The sequence below is a fragment of the Schistocerca piceifrons genome, chromosome 8, assembly GCF_021461385.2.
Source record: "Schistocerca piceifrons isolate TAMUIC-IGC-003096 chromosome 8, iqSchPice1.1, whole genome shotgun sequence".
NCBI classification, from domain to species: domain Eukaryota; kingdom Metazoa; phylum Arthropoda; class Insecta; order Orthoptera; family Acrididae; genus Schistocerca; species Schistocerca piceifrons.
Genome location: NC_060145.1, coordinates 335708679 through 335723313, shown reverse-complemented (window position 1 = coordinate 335723313; position 14635 = coordinate 335708679). Strand labels below are relative to the sequence as shown.

The following is a 14635-nucleotide window of genomic DNA, read 5'->3' as shown; positions in this document are numbered from 1 at the left end:
AGTGTCTGGAGCAGTTGTTGGATAGCTTACTGCTGCTACAATGACAACTTATCAAGATTTAAGTGAATATGCGAGGTGGAAAACAGCATCTCAGAGGTAGCGATGAAGTGGGGATTTTCTCATACGACCATTTCACGAGTGTACCGTGAATATCAAGAATCCGATAAAACATCAAATCTCCAGAGCCCTACATCGCTGCGGCCGGAAAAGGATCCTGCGAAAACGGGACCAACGACGACTGAACAGAATCCTTCAACTTGACAGAAGTGCAACCCTTCCGCAAATTGCTGGAGATATCAGGGCTGGGCCATCAACAAGTGCCAACGTGCGAACCATTCAACGAAACATCACCGATATGGGCTTTCGGAGCCGAAGGGCCACTCGTGTACCCTTGATGACTGTACGACACAAAGCTTTACGCCTCTCCTGGGCCCGTTCAAAAATGGTTCAAATGGCTCTGAGCACTATGGGACTCAACTGCTAAGGTCATAAGTCGCCTAGAACTTAGAATCACTTAAACCTAACTAACCTAAGGACAACACACACATCCATGCCCGAGGCAGGATTCGAACCTGCGACGTAGCGGTCGCGCGGTTCTAGACTGTAGCGCCAGAACCGCTCGGCCACCAGCGGCCGGCGCCTAGGCCCGTCATGGACCCGTCAACACCGGCACTGGACTGTTGATAACTGGAAACATGTTGCCTGGTCGCACGACTCTCGTTTCAAAGTGTATAGAGCGGAAGGACGTGTACGGGTATGCAGACAACCTCATGAATCCATGGACCCTGCATGTTAGCAGGGGATTGTTCAAGCTGGTGGAGGGTCTGAAATGGTGTGGGGCGTGTGCAGTTGCTGTGATATGGGACCCCTGATATGTATAGATATGATTCTGGCAGGTGACCCCGTAAGCATCCTGTCTGATCACCTGCATCCATCCGTGTCCGTTGTGCATTCCGACGGACTTGGATAATTCCAGCAGGACAATGCGACACCCCACACGTCCGGAATTACTACAGAATGGGTCCAGGAACATTCTTCTGAGTTTAAAAACTTTTGCTGGCTACCAAACTCCCCAGACACGAACATTATTGAACATATCTGGGATGCCTTGCAACGTGCTGTTCACAAGAGATCTCCACCCCCTCATACTCTTACGGATTTACCGACAGCTCTGCAGGATTGGTGGTATCAGTTCCCTCCAGCATTACTTCAGACATTAGTCGAGTCCTTGTCATGTCGTTCAAGCCGCGGGGGTCCTACACGATAATAGGTAGGTGTACCAGTTTCTTTGGCTCTTCAGTGTACAATAATTCTTTAGTCACCAATGTGACGTTTCCCCTCATTTTATTACAACAATTCATAAAATTAACGACAGGTTTTCGAGAGATCCTCAATTTGCTGACGCGCACATATGCCTCTGGGTTTCAACGGAGTGCTAATACGGCGTCTCGTGATTCTGCACTGAAGAGATGTCGTCATGTGACAGGTGGCGTTCTTCCATCTCATTGGTCAATGCACACATCTAGAACATCTGTCATGCTAGATATTGCTTTTCACTTTCGGAAAGATCCGCTCTGGCTCTGAGCACTATGGGACTTAACTTCTGAGTTCGTCAGTCCCCTAGAACTTAGAACTACTTAAACCTAACTAACACACATCCATGCCCGAGGCAGGATTCGAACCTGCGACCGTAGCGGTCGCACGGTTCCAGACTGTAGCACCTAGAACCGCTCGGCCACTCCGGCCGGCGAAAGATTCGCCATCGTGCTTCTTATACGCTATGACGTCAGCAACTCGGCTCGCTCAACGCTTGAATGCACGGTCTTTTGCAGATGGCATTAAGGAGTGCGTCACTCGAAAGGGAACTTGCCGAAGCTGCCCGCGCCGAGCGAGCGGCCTTGGCTGCCGCTCTGTGTCGACACACACCGGCGATGGGCCAGCGGGCTGGCTGCTGGGAATGATGTCACGAGAGTCGGCCTTAAGCCCCGCAGCCGTTGGCGATGGGCGGCGAATTGGACCGAATGAGGATGTGGCGCTAACAATAGAACGACCGTGTTTCTCACCCCCGTCCCCAGCCCACACCGAGCATATTTTGATACATAACGATTTCGGGACATCTACTCGTAGTATGCCAGGTGTATGTTCACGCTACGTCACCTACTGTTTCCCATTTGAGGGCTCATTGCGAATAGGGAACTTCCGAAAGGATAATGCATCTCTAGCAGCGACACTACAGCGTCCATCATCAGAACGCTGTGTAGGACGAAGAGGTGCGACCGAGATTCCAATATATTCTCTTCATCGAGCGACGCTGGAGTGAAGCCTGTAGAGAATCCTAACAGTAGCAGTGTACCATCGAAAAGTAACTGCAATATGATGGCGAAACATGAAGAAGTGAAATGACTCGTATACCAGTCGCAGCAGAGCCTCTGACAAATGCTGCGGTGCTGGTGGTGCTCGATTTGAACAAGTACATTGAATTTGTAAGTCACAAGCCACTAACGTTCGTATTAGTGTAGTACAGGGCTACTATAAATGATTCATTCGTTTTCGAAGCTGTATATTATACAAAGTATTACATATACAAATCTGATTGATGAAGGAATAGAACCGTAAACTCATCAAGTTTACATTGTGCACTCTACAAATGTTCTATGAGTCACACGACACACGTCGAACGAATAGTCTTGTTGCTCCCATACCTTATGCTGTACATCCTGTTACCTTCTCTGATCTGTTCCAGTGTTTTGGCAGTGGGGATACGTAAACACCGTCCTTATCGTACAGCCCTTCCCCTCCTCTCCGAAACAAAACAGTCATAAGGTCTTAGGTCAGGCGGTCTGTGGGACAAAGGAAACAGAGCCTCATCTTCACCAGTACGCTCAATTCAACGATGCCGATGTTTGTCGTTTAGGTAGCGACGAATATTGATACTCCAATGAGAGGATGCCGCGTCTTGTTGGATTAAGCATAAAATAAAAAGTGACTGGTAGCAGAAACTTGAAATAAATAATTATCCCACACAGTCACGGTGCACAAACATAGCCATTATGGCTGAAAATAATAATAGTAATAAACGTGAGAACATCTCCCACTCAAATATATAAAAAAACTTCTTTGCTTTAATTGTTGCGACCCCAATTTTCGTGTTATATTTTCGTGTCACTCTCTCCCCTATTTGGCGATAATACAAAACGAACTGCCCTTCTTTGAAATTTTTCGATGTCCTCAGACAGTTATACATTACTGGCCATTAAAATTGCTACACCACGAAGATGACGTATTACAGACTCGAAATTTAACCAACAGGAAGAAGATGCTGTGATATGCAAATGATTAGCTTTTCAGAGCATTCACACAAGGTTGGCGCCGGTGGCGACACCTACACTGTGCTGACATGAGGAAAGTTTCCAACCGATTTCTCATACACAAACAGTAGTTGACCGGCATTGCCTGGTGAAACGTTGTTGCGATACCTCGTGTAAGGAGGAGAAATTCGTACCAACACGTTTCCGACTTTGATAATGGTCGGATTGTAGCCTAACGCGATTGCAGTTTATCGTATCGCGATATTGCTGCCCACGTTGGTCGAGATCCAATGACTGTTAGCAGAATATGGAATCGGTGGGTTCAGGAGGATAATACGGAACGCCGTGCTGGATCCCAGCGGCCTCGTATCACTAGCAGTCGAGATGACAGGCATCTTATCCGCATGGCTGTAACGGATCGTGCAGCCACGTCTCGATCCCTGAGTCAACAGATGAGGACGTTTGCAAGACAACAACCATCTGCGCGAACAGTTCGACGACGTTTGCAGCAGCATGGACTATCAGCTCGGAGACGATGGTTGCATTTACCCTTGACGCTGCATCACAGACAGGAGCGCCTGCTATGGTGTACTCAACGACGAACCTGGGTGCACGAATGGCAAAACGTCATTTTTTTCGGATGAATCCAGGTTCTGTTTACAGCATCATAATGGTCGCATCCGTGTTTGGCGACATCGGGATGAACGCACATTGAAAGCGTGTATTCGTCATCGCCATACTGGCGTATCACCCGGCGTGATGGTATGGGGTGCCATTGGTTACACGTGTCGGTCACCTCTTGTACGCATTGACGGCACTTTGAACAGTCGACGCTACATTTCAGATGTGTTACGACCCGTGGCTCTACCCTTCATTCGATCCCTGCAAAACCCTACATTTCAGCAGGATAATGCACGACCGCATGTTGCAGGTCCTGTACGGGCCTTTCTGGATACAGAAAATGTTCGACTGTTGCCCTGACCAGCACATTCTCGAGATCTCTCAACAATTGGAAACGTCTGGTCAATGGTGGCCGAGCAACTGGCTCGTCACAATACGCCAGGCACTACTCGTGACGAACTGTGCTATCGTGTTGAAGCTGCATGGGCAGCTGTACTGGTACGCGCCATCCAAGGTCTGTTTGACTCAATGCCCAGGCGTTATAAGGCCGTTATTACGGCCAGATGTGGTTGATGTGGGTACTGATTTCTCAGGATCTATGCACCCAAATTGCGTGCAAATGTAATCAGATGTCAGTTCTCGTATAATATATTTGTCTGCATCTGCATTTCTTCTTTGTGTAGCAATTTTAATGGCCAGTAGTGTAAGTGTTTCAATAGCAGTGCCCTGTTATAGTATCAAGTAATGTGTTGTAGTGTGAGAACTGAAGCGGTATCGTAAGATAGCGGGCCTGGAACTGAAATGAGGCCTCTGTTTCCGTACACGCGGCTCAGTGCCTGAATCCTCTAGTGTGACGCTAAGCAGTTGTGTGTGTTTTGCAGAGCCATGAAGCCGATGTACGGACTGCTGGCCGCCGCGCTGCTGGTGGCTGCCGTGTGCGCCTGGGAGCGCGAGGAGGAGGTCAACGAGAACCCCAGTGAGTACCGCCGGCACACCCGCCTCACTCCGCTGCTTCCAGCATCCCGTGGTTGTCGCTGCACAGGGGCAGTCGCTAACTTCGTGCCTTTACTGGGCCCGCCTACGAATAGTGGTGGCATCATGTTCCGCATAGGCTAAAATGCATCGGTGCGATTACTTAAATTTACAAAAAGAGACACTAGTCCCTGCTGAAAAAGTGCTGACGGAGAGAGATGGCGCAATGGTGAGTGCACCGGACTCGCATACGAGAGGAGCAATGTTCAAATCCCGTCATGCCGTGCAGGTTTAGTTTCCACCTAAACATGAAGCGAATGTTGGGATGGTTCCCCTGGAAAGAATGGTGTTGCTTTCCTTCGCCATTCTTCTCTAGTCTGAGATTGTATTCCATCTCTAATGATTTCGTCGTCAAAGGGGTGTTATATCTTAACCTTCCTCGCCAAAGAACTTCAATGCATGTAAAAAAGATTTGTTTCCGGTAACTAATTCAAGATATTTGATCGAGGAAATCACTGCATTTTCTTACTAAAGTATCATTATCTGGAATTAATGAGACAGCTAATAATTGGCTCACGCCAAGCTTAAATAAAGACAAGTCAGAACCTTGTGTTGCGCACAACAAGGTTCAATCCAACGTGCATTATTGTTTGTCATATTTATAAACGACGTCCCACTTAATACACGTTGTTGTTGTTCTTGTGGTCTTCAGTCCTGAGACTGGTTTGATGCAGCTCTCCATGCTGCTCTATCCTGTGCAAGCTTCTTCATCTCCCAGTACCTACTGCAACCTACATCCTTCTGAATCTGCTAGTGTACTCATCTCTTGGTCTCCTTCTACGATTTTTACCCCTCACGCTGCCCTCCAATACTAAATTGGTGATCCCTTGATGCCTCAGAATATGTCATACCAACCGATCCCTTCTTCTAGACAAGTTGTGCCACAAACTCCTCTTCTCCCCAATCCTGTTCAATACCTCCTCATTAGTTATGTGATCTACCCATCTAATCTTCAGCATTCTTCTGTAGCACCACATTTCGAAAGCTTCTATTCTCTTCTTGTCCAAACTATTTATCACTTCCATACATGACTACACTCCATACAAATACTTTTAGAAACTACTTCCTGACACTTAAATCTATACTCGATATTAACAAATTTCTCTTCTTCGGAAACGCTTTCCTTGCCATTGCCAGTCTACATTTTATATCCTCTCTACTTCGACCATCATCAGTTATTTTGCTTCCCAAATAGCAAAACTCCTTTATTACTTTGTCTCATTTCCTAATCTAATTCCCTCAGCATCACCCGAGGCAACTCGACTACATTCCATTATCCTCGTTTTGCTTTTGTTGATGTTCATCTCATATCCTCCTTTCAAGACACTATCCATTCCGTTCAGCTGCTCTTCCAGGTCCTTTGCTGTCTCTGACAGAATTACAATGTCATCGGCGAACCTCAAAGTTTTTATTTCTTCTTCATGGATTTTAATACCTACTCCGAATTTTTCTTTTGTTTCCTTTACTGCTTGCTCAATATACAGACTGAATAACATCTGGGAGAGGTTACAACCCTGTCTCACTCCCTTCCCAACCACTGCTTCCCTTTCATGCCCTCGACTCTTATAACTGCCATCTGGTTTCTGTACAAATTGTAAATAGCGTTTCGCTCCCTGTATTTTACCCCTGCCACCTTCAGAATTAATACAGAATTAACTGTTATTGAAGGTAACAAAAGGCTTAATCAATTCCAGTACAAACAGAGGTAGAAGATTATGTCTTTAAAACTTATTGAGCGGCCTGCTGCAAACAGGGCGATTCCGTGACATTACGTACTTTCAGTGATGATGGAGAGGGGTAAATGTATCCATCTGAGGTAAGGATCCCAGGTCCGGGAACGATAGAGTTGAAAACTATAATTAAAACTCATTCTGATACCTCTGACAGTGGACCTCTTCTACCGCAGACTCTTTGCTTTCCAGTTTTGGCAGGAGGCAATGTGCACCGAAACAAGAAAAAACGTCCAGTAAAACGGGCTTTAGAATTCATACCTTCAGAGCTGTGAGTAGTTGTTCATCATAGCTATTGTAAAGCCTTCTCTTCTGTTGAAGAAGTGCTTAAGCTCTTAAGATATGCTGTAGGGAGCACATTGTGATCATGTGGGGGCGATCTAGATGCTTGTAAAACAATAAACTGGTAGCCAAGATCACAGGAATTCTTTTTATTCCATGATTACCGGTTTCGGCGAAACTAAACCCACCATCACCGGATCTTAGGACACATACAGATTTGCCTTGATGTTGTAACCTGTATGTGTCCTAACATCCGATGATGGTGGCTTTAGTTTCGCCGACCCGTTAATCATGGAATAAAAAGAATTCCTGCGATCTTGGCTACCAGCTTATTGTCTTAAGGTATGCGTTTCTTGTCCCTTGTTTACAAGACTTTTTTTTCTTGGTCCATACTACTTCCTCCCATAATTGGAAAGCAAATATTCTGCAGTAGAGGAGGCCCACTGTCAGATTAAAAGAACAGAAGTCGCTTGTAACTTTAGATCAGTCGTTTCCGGACCAGGGTTCCTTCCTCAGACTGATACATTTATTCTTCTCTATCGTCCCTGAAAGTTTGTGACGTCGCCATGTAATCACACTGTACAGCCACGGTTTTAAATACACTATAAACACACATACAACCTGCTAAGGTCTCCACATAAGAAGGTACGCCATCGTTGATAAATTGAGTATGTCGGCCGATAAGGCAAAATCTCCAAAGGTTTTGAGTGTACAAATTAAAGAGAACTAAATCACAAGAAACAGCTTCTGTTGCTTCGTAATCAACTTAGTTCAGGTACTTTCTAACTCATGAGTACAGTGGTGATGCTGGCTGTCTAACGTTCAATAATTTTATCTAAGATGATACACTTTGAAAGCCGAGAATATATTATCCTGTTATATGCAGAGAAAAGCTCGCGGGACAGCTACTTTTAAAATTACAAGTGTTGGAAAGAGATAATACTGAAACACTTTACAGCTTCAAATATCTTGAGAGGATCTTTCAATTAGTAACTGGTGAAAGTAAAGCCAAGACTACATGAAACACGACAGCTAATGATTTCATAGGGCGAACGACATCTGTACGAGGAAGTCCCCTATTGGCAAGTTAAACTCTCACAACAACATTATCACAGTAATAGAGTATCTACGAGGACAGTTCAATAAGTAATGCAACACTTTTTTTTTCTCGGCCAATTTTGGTTGAAAAAACCGGAAATTTCTTGTGGCATATTTTCAAACATTCCCGCTTCGTCTCGTATAGCTTCATTGACTTCCGACAGGTGGCAGCGCTGTACGGAGCTGTTAAAATGGCGTCTGTAACGGATGTGCGTTGCAAACTACGGGCAGTGATCGAGTTTCTTTTGGCGGAAAACCAGGGCATCTCAGATATTCATAGGCGCTTGCAGAATGTCTACGGTAATCTGGCAGTGGACAAAAGCACGGTGAGTCGTTGGGCAAAGCGTGTGTCATCATCGCCGCAAGGTCAAGCAAGACTGTCTGATCTCCCGCGTGCGGGCCGGCCGTGCACAGCTGTGACTCCTGCAATGGCGGAGCGTGCGAACACACTCGTTGGAGATGATCGACGGATCACCATCAAACAACTCAGTGCTCAACTTGACATCTCTGTTGGTAGTGCTGTCACAATTGTTCACCAGTTGGGATATTCAAAGGTTTGTTCCCGATGGGTCCCTCGTTGTCTAACCGAACATCATAAAGAGCAAAGGAGAACCATCTGTGCGGAATTGCTTGCTCGTCATGTGGCTGAGGGTGACAATTTCTTGTCAAAGATTGTTACAGGCGATGAAACATGGGTTCATCACTTCGAACCTGAAACAAAACGGCAATCAATGGAGTGGCGCCACATCCACTCCCCTACCAAGAAAAAGTTTAAAGCCATACCCTCAGCCGGTAAAGTCATGGTTACAGTCTTCTGGGACGCTGAAGGGGTTATTCTGTTCGATGTCCTTCCCCATGGTCAAACGATCAACTCTGAAGTGTATTGTGCTACTCTTCAGAAATTGAAGAAACGACTTCAGCGTGTTCGTAGGCACAAAAATCTGAACGAACTTCTCCTTCTTCATGACAACACAAGACCTCACACAAGTCTTCGCACCCGAGAGGAGCTCACAAAACTTCAGTGGACTGTTCTTCCTCATGCACCCTACAGCCCCGATCTCGCACCGTCGGATTTCCGTATGTTTGGCCCAATGAAGGGCGCAATCCGTGGGAGGCACTACGCGGATGATGAAGAAGTTATTGATGCAGTACGACGTTGGCTCCGACATCGACCAGTGGAATGGTACCGTGGAGGCATACAGGCCCACATTTCAAGGTGGCGTAAGGCCGTAGCATTGAATGGAGATTACGTTGAAAAATAGTGTTGTGTAGCTAAAACATTGGGGCATAACCTGGTGTATTTCAATGCTGAATAAAACAACCCCTGTTTCAGAAAAAAAATGTGTTGCATTACTTATTGAACTGCCCTCGTATAACCAAGTGAAACTCTTAGAATTATGAGAAAGGCAAGGTTAAGAGAAGCTCAGAGGCTTGAACAGTACGTTCTTCGCAAACTAAAGCGTCCAAAGGTTTGGTGGTTAGTACCATAGAGGCTAAGAGGCATAAAATAACCTTAACAGGAAAAGGATCGACTCATGAAATATTTTAGAAAACTAAAATTACACGGAGACTTTTTTAGAATGAACGAGAAAGGTTCTTGCAAAATAAATCTTCAAAATTCTGAGTCTGAGATCTTAAGTTCCATACAGATGATTCTGAAATGTTACGAAAGACACAAGGAAGATTAGATTAAAGAGGGAAGACATCAAGTACTACAGATGGCATATACATAAAGTAGTGTGAACAGTTCTGGGTAAATGAGAAGACAGACAGTCAAGGAACTCTATTTTGAGAGTCTAACCGGCAAAGAAGAACTCCAGTAATGTAAAAATGGTGTTCAACGAGGTCCCCAATACAGAAACAAACAGGTGGAAGGTCGCCATTCATTCATTCCTTTGTACCAAACAAGACATTTTCTGAGGTATTGGTGCACAGTGGTACAACCAAAGTCGTTAATCACTTACCTAATTACATAAAGTGCCCGACATACAGGAGAGTTAAATTTGAAATCATATTGAAGAAGTTTTGAACACATCGGAAAAATGGTATTTTACCCCATGGAGTGATAACACTTCATTCTTTGAGTAGCATCGTCCATTGCATTTAACTCGAAAGGCACATAGTCCATTTGGGACTCCACTCAGGTAACAGGCGGAAAAAGTATACTATTACGGTTTTAAGGAACATGTCTTTCGCACGATTAACTGAAGTGTCTCCGCTTAAGTTAAACTTCATTGACCACACTTTGTTCAGTTGTTATCTGGTGGTTCTCGATATTAGAGGACTTCTGTAGTAACCTTGCTGTCTTTGTCCCCAAAAAGAATTATTGCAAGTTATTGCAACTGACCCCAAGTTGTTCCGTTTTACTGCGGAACCGATAGCATTACAAAATGCTCTCTGAATTGATCCTCTTTCGAGGTTTTGAAACCTACTTTTAGTATCCATCAGAAAATGTATTGAAAACCCGAAATGAGACAGAAAAACGAGCATCCAAATTTGAAATGTTAAGAGAACCAGTGCAACATTAGCAGAGAGAAAGGATTTTTTTTCTCTGGGGCCCAGTTCTTGTAGGTATGGTTACAATGCAGGCTGGTGTCTCTGGGCCTATATGTACCTCAATCTGTCTCCTTCCGATTTCAAGATGATTCTAAAACTGGCCTGTGAGAAATCGGTAGAAGATTGACGCCTTTTAGTCAGCCATAAATGTTAACATTAGACTAAGATTCAACTCGTGATCATAAACTCTTTCTCTGGTTCCGAAATTTTCAGATGAAACCGAAGCTAATAACCATCCTGATAAGTAACAGCACCAACATTCTTCACTGAAAATAATAAAATTATTAAAATCCTCAAAAACAAAAGGTTTTATGGTTTTTGGTATTCCGGACAGATTCTTAAGAGTTGTCCTAACTTAGTAAGTACTGTTCTTAGTGATATATGTGATGCGTCATTAGAACAAGAAATTTTTCCAGACAAAAGTATATTATTGATCAATTTGTTTATAAGAAAGATGACTAGAAACACGTGAATAATTATAGTCAAATTTCCTCACTGACTTTTTTTCCCAAAATATTTTAAAAAGTAATGTACTCTAGAGTAGTCTCACATTTATGTAGGAATAATTTACTTATCATATTACAGTTTTGATTCCAGAAGGATTGCTCGACTGAAAATGCTATTTATACATTGTCATCAAACATGACAAACCTTAAATAATAAATTATCGCCAGATAGTGTTTTCTGTGATATTTCCAAGGCATTTGATTGCTTACATCATTTTACTCTCTCAGAAAATCTTAAATTTTAGGAATTGTTGGTTTTACAAACAACAAGTTTGACTCATATTACCAAGCAGAATGTAAGAGGTTGTGCTGACTTATTCAAACAACGTTGGAAGAAGAGCAAAATTTTAATGAATGGGGAGAAATTACGAACAAAGTCCCACAGGATTAAGTTTGGATCCACTCCTATTCCTTATCTAAGTGAATAACCTTAACATTGATCAAGCAAAATTGGTACTTCTTTCAGCCGATACTAGTTTTATAATTAATCCCATTAGATAAAAAGCAACAGTTAATCGTGCCAAAGACATTATCAAGGGGTTCTGCGGTATTGGACTCTTTACGGAGAGTCCATTTTCAGATAACCACTTAATAATTCTTATTGGACTCTTTACGGAGAGTCCATTTTCAGATAACCACTTAACAATTCTTTGAAAAACATCATTAACAATGTCTTCTGCTGCTTTCGCGGAATGGGAAAGAATTGTCTAGTGTGTCGCAGAAAGCTACATTGAGATACCAGAAGTGATAACAGTCAGGTTGGTATCCCACCGCTGTCCACGGCGTCTCCAGACATGTCTTCGGCCTGGAATGGCATTGACTGGAGTAGCATTTCCTTCGGGCATGAGCCTCGCTTTGAACTGAGCCTTGATGACCAGCGAGGACGTGTCTCGAGACGCCTCAGACGGTGTAGTGATTGGATACCGACCTGACTGTCGCCTACCATACCGTCCAACAGCCAGCAGCGATGGTCTGACTCGCAATTTCTTTCCATATCAGGACCTCTACAGTTGTCAGCCGCACAGTGGTACGTCGACGACGTGCTATGTCCCGTTTTGTTGCCCTTCATGGCAAGCCACCCTGGTCTTACATTTCAGCAACATAATGCCTAGCCGCACATGGCAAAAGTTTCTACTGCTTGTCGTGCTTGTCAAACTCTGCCTTGGCCAGCAAGGTTGCCAAATCTCACCCCCAAATTAAGAACTTTTGAGCATTATGAGCAGGGCGCTCCAACTAGTTCGAGATTTTAATGCTCTAGGTCACCACTTGGACAGAATTTGGCACGAAATCCATCAGAACACGTCCAAGAAGTTTATCAATCAATTCCAAGCCGAATAACTTCTTGCATAAGGCCCGGAGATAGACCAACACGTTATTGATTTGCTCTTTCTCTCTTTCCCATTCGAAATTGTAACCATTTGTTTGTCCGTACATGTTCATCACACCTGTCGATTTCCGTCCCATTCACATTGCTTCTTTATAGTGCGCTGTTGTTTTTATCTTAGAGTGTATGATCGAAAGTCAAAAAGTAAATAGCTTTTCTAAGAATAGGAGAATGAGGAAGCACCTATCAGTCAAGGAATCAAATGACTCAGAATTTGTCCATCTGAAATTTGAAATTTTTCTTGAAACGACAGATAAATATATTCTACTGCCTGTGGTCAATCCATTAGCACAGAATCTGCCAAACAAAATACCAGCATTCTCCTACCCATGGAACAATAACAATCTAATATTTATCCCGTGTATTTTAATAATTTTGAAATTTAATTATTATATACATATATTTTATCGTTTGTGTTAAAAATTCTTACAAATAATATAGCTTGAAATAATTTTAACCAGAAGAATGATATAAAAAATAGGCCTTGCGAGGAAATTAACTGAACAGTTACCAACGTGTTTAGCTTATTTGAGAGAGACAAATAAAAGTTTGAGTCTTTTCTTAAAATTAGAACTAAAGCTTGGGTCTACTACTTCTTCAATCAAATGCCACAAAAATAGTAAAATAGTTTATAGCTGAATCAGCCCCACTGCAAAGAGGACGGCTCCAAAGCCCACTGCTTGTACATCTGTACCACTCTTTGCCATTTTGCTCAAATTCCCCGCAAACGAACCACATTTCTTAATCTTTATTGCTTGGGAACTAAACTTTGAATTGTGGTTGCGATTCTTAGCTTTCGTCGTCTTCGTTGGTTTCTTTCGTTTTGCCTATTTCGGCCTACGTTCCTTAAGGGATTTCGTGTTTAATAGTTTGCACTCCAGTTTTTTTTCTTTTGAGAACTTCCAATTAAAATTTCTGATTGTTTTGTGTGTTTTCCTCTGGTTTCTTTGGTTTGTTTTGACCTTCTGAAGATGGTGTTGGGCTTAGCTCTCCAAATTCTGAAACAGATCTACGTTTTGATTGAGAAGTGATATCAAGAATTTCTTTGGGCTGTGTCATAGGAGCCATCTGGCCACTGGAAGGTGATTTGGATGGCCTACTTGCCAAACAGGATCCTGAATGCGCCAAGTCACTCGACTTCGTTTTGCTCGTAGGTGATGTGCTCACTGGCTCGTCACTCACTTACGGCTATTCCTGGAATTTCATCATGTTACAAAATGGCTTCAGCTGGTAATTAATCTTCATCTGTTACTGTATCTGGCTTCATAAGAAAAATACCTGTTTGTTTGAACCCAGGAACAGCATTTCTAATAGTGGTTAATATGGAATGCGCAGTGTTAAACGCTCCAGCAGTATCATACAGGGTTGTTTTCTGTAGGCATGTGGATCTGATATCACATTCACGTCGAAAGCCAGATTTCAAAGGTGAATACAATCAGACGTAGAGCGGCTGAAGCCGAAGAGACGATTATGGTGGGATCAGAGCATAATTATACCGTTATCATAAGGCAAATCATATGACTGGAAGGTGGCATGGGTACTATGATTCTCCAGAACCAAAAGTACTTTATTGTCTACGCTAGCCTTTGAGTGGTGAATGAAGTGCTTAAGCAGAGTAACGACTAAAGCTTGATTTGACCAACCATTACGGGAACAATCATAAAGCACAGATGGAGGGCCATCCTTTTGCAAATGTGGGGACGTTCTTTTTCGGGGGAATGTAAACATAGGCAGAATATTGTGCCCTCTAGCATTCATGCAAAAAATTTCTGTTACCATTTTTCCTCGCTACCATCTAACCACAGAGCCAAATCTTCTTTTCTTCTAGTGCCAATCACTTTTCCAGGTTCTTGGACAGTTGTCACTCCTGTCTCGTCCCTGTTAAAAATACGACCCAGTGTGAAAGCAGGTTTTGTCATCACAGTTCCCAAACTATCAAAAAATATTTTTCTTCCTGTCGGTTAAAGACTGTAAGACAGTATGATAATAAAGCCAGCTAAGCAGGAAATTTTGGAAAAATTGTTATGCACATTGTTTGCCTCGGCATATGGAGTTAGTCCACAAAAAGTATTGTCCATCAACTTTACTCGTTCAGCCTAAGCTGTCTCCTGCTCTTGA

At 43.4% G+C, this 14635-nt stretch overlaps 1 protein-coding gene across 1 annotated transcript in view; it reads left to right on the top strand.

The window, feature by feature from the left end:
- Positions 1-14635, top strand: part of LOC124711640 (U-scoloptoxin(16)-Er12a-like) — a 103239-nt gene that overhangs the window by 69601 nt on the left and 19003 nt on the right. Inside the window, exon 2 of the mRNA XM_047241829.1 lies at positions 4811-4905. Coding sequence (XP_047097785.1) covers positions 4815-4905 — 91 coding nt within the window. The 5' untranslated portion in view covers positions 4811-4814. The remainder of the gene's footprint in view (positions 1-4810; positions 4906-14635) is intronic.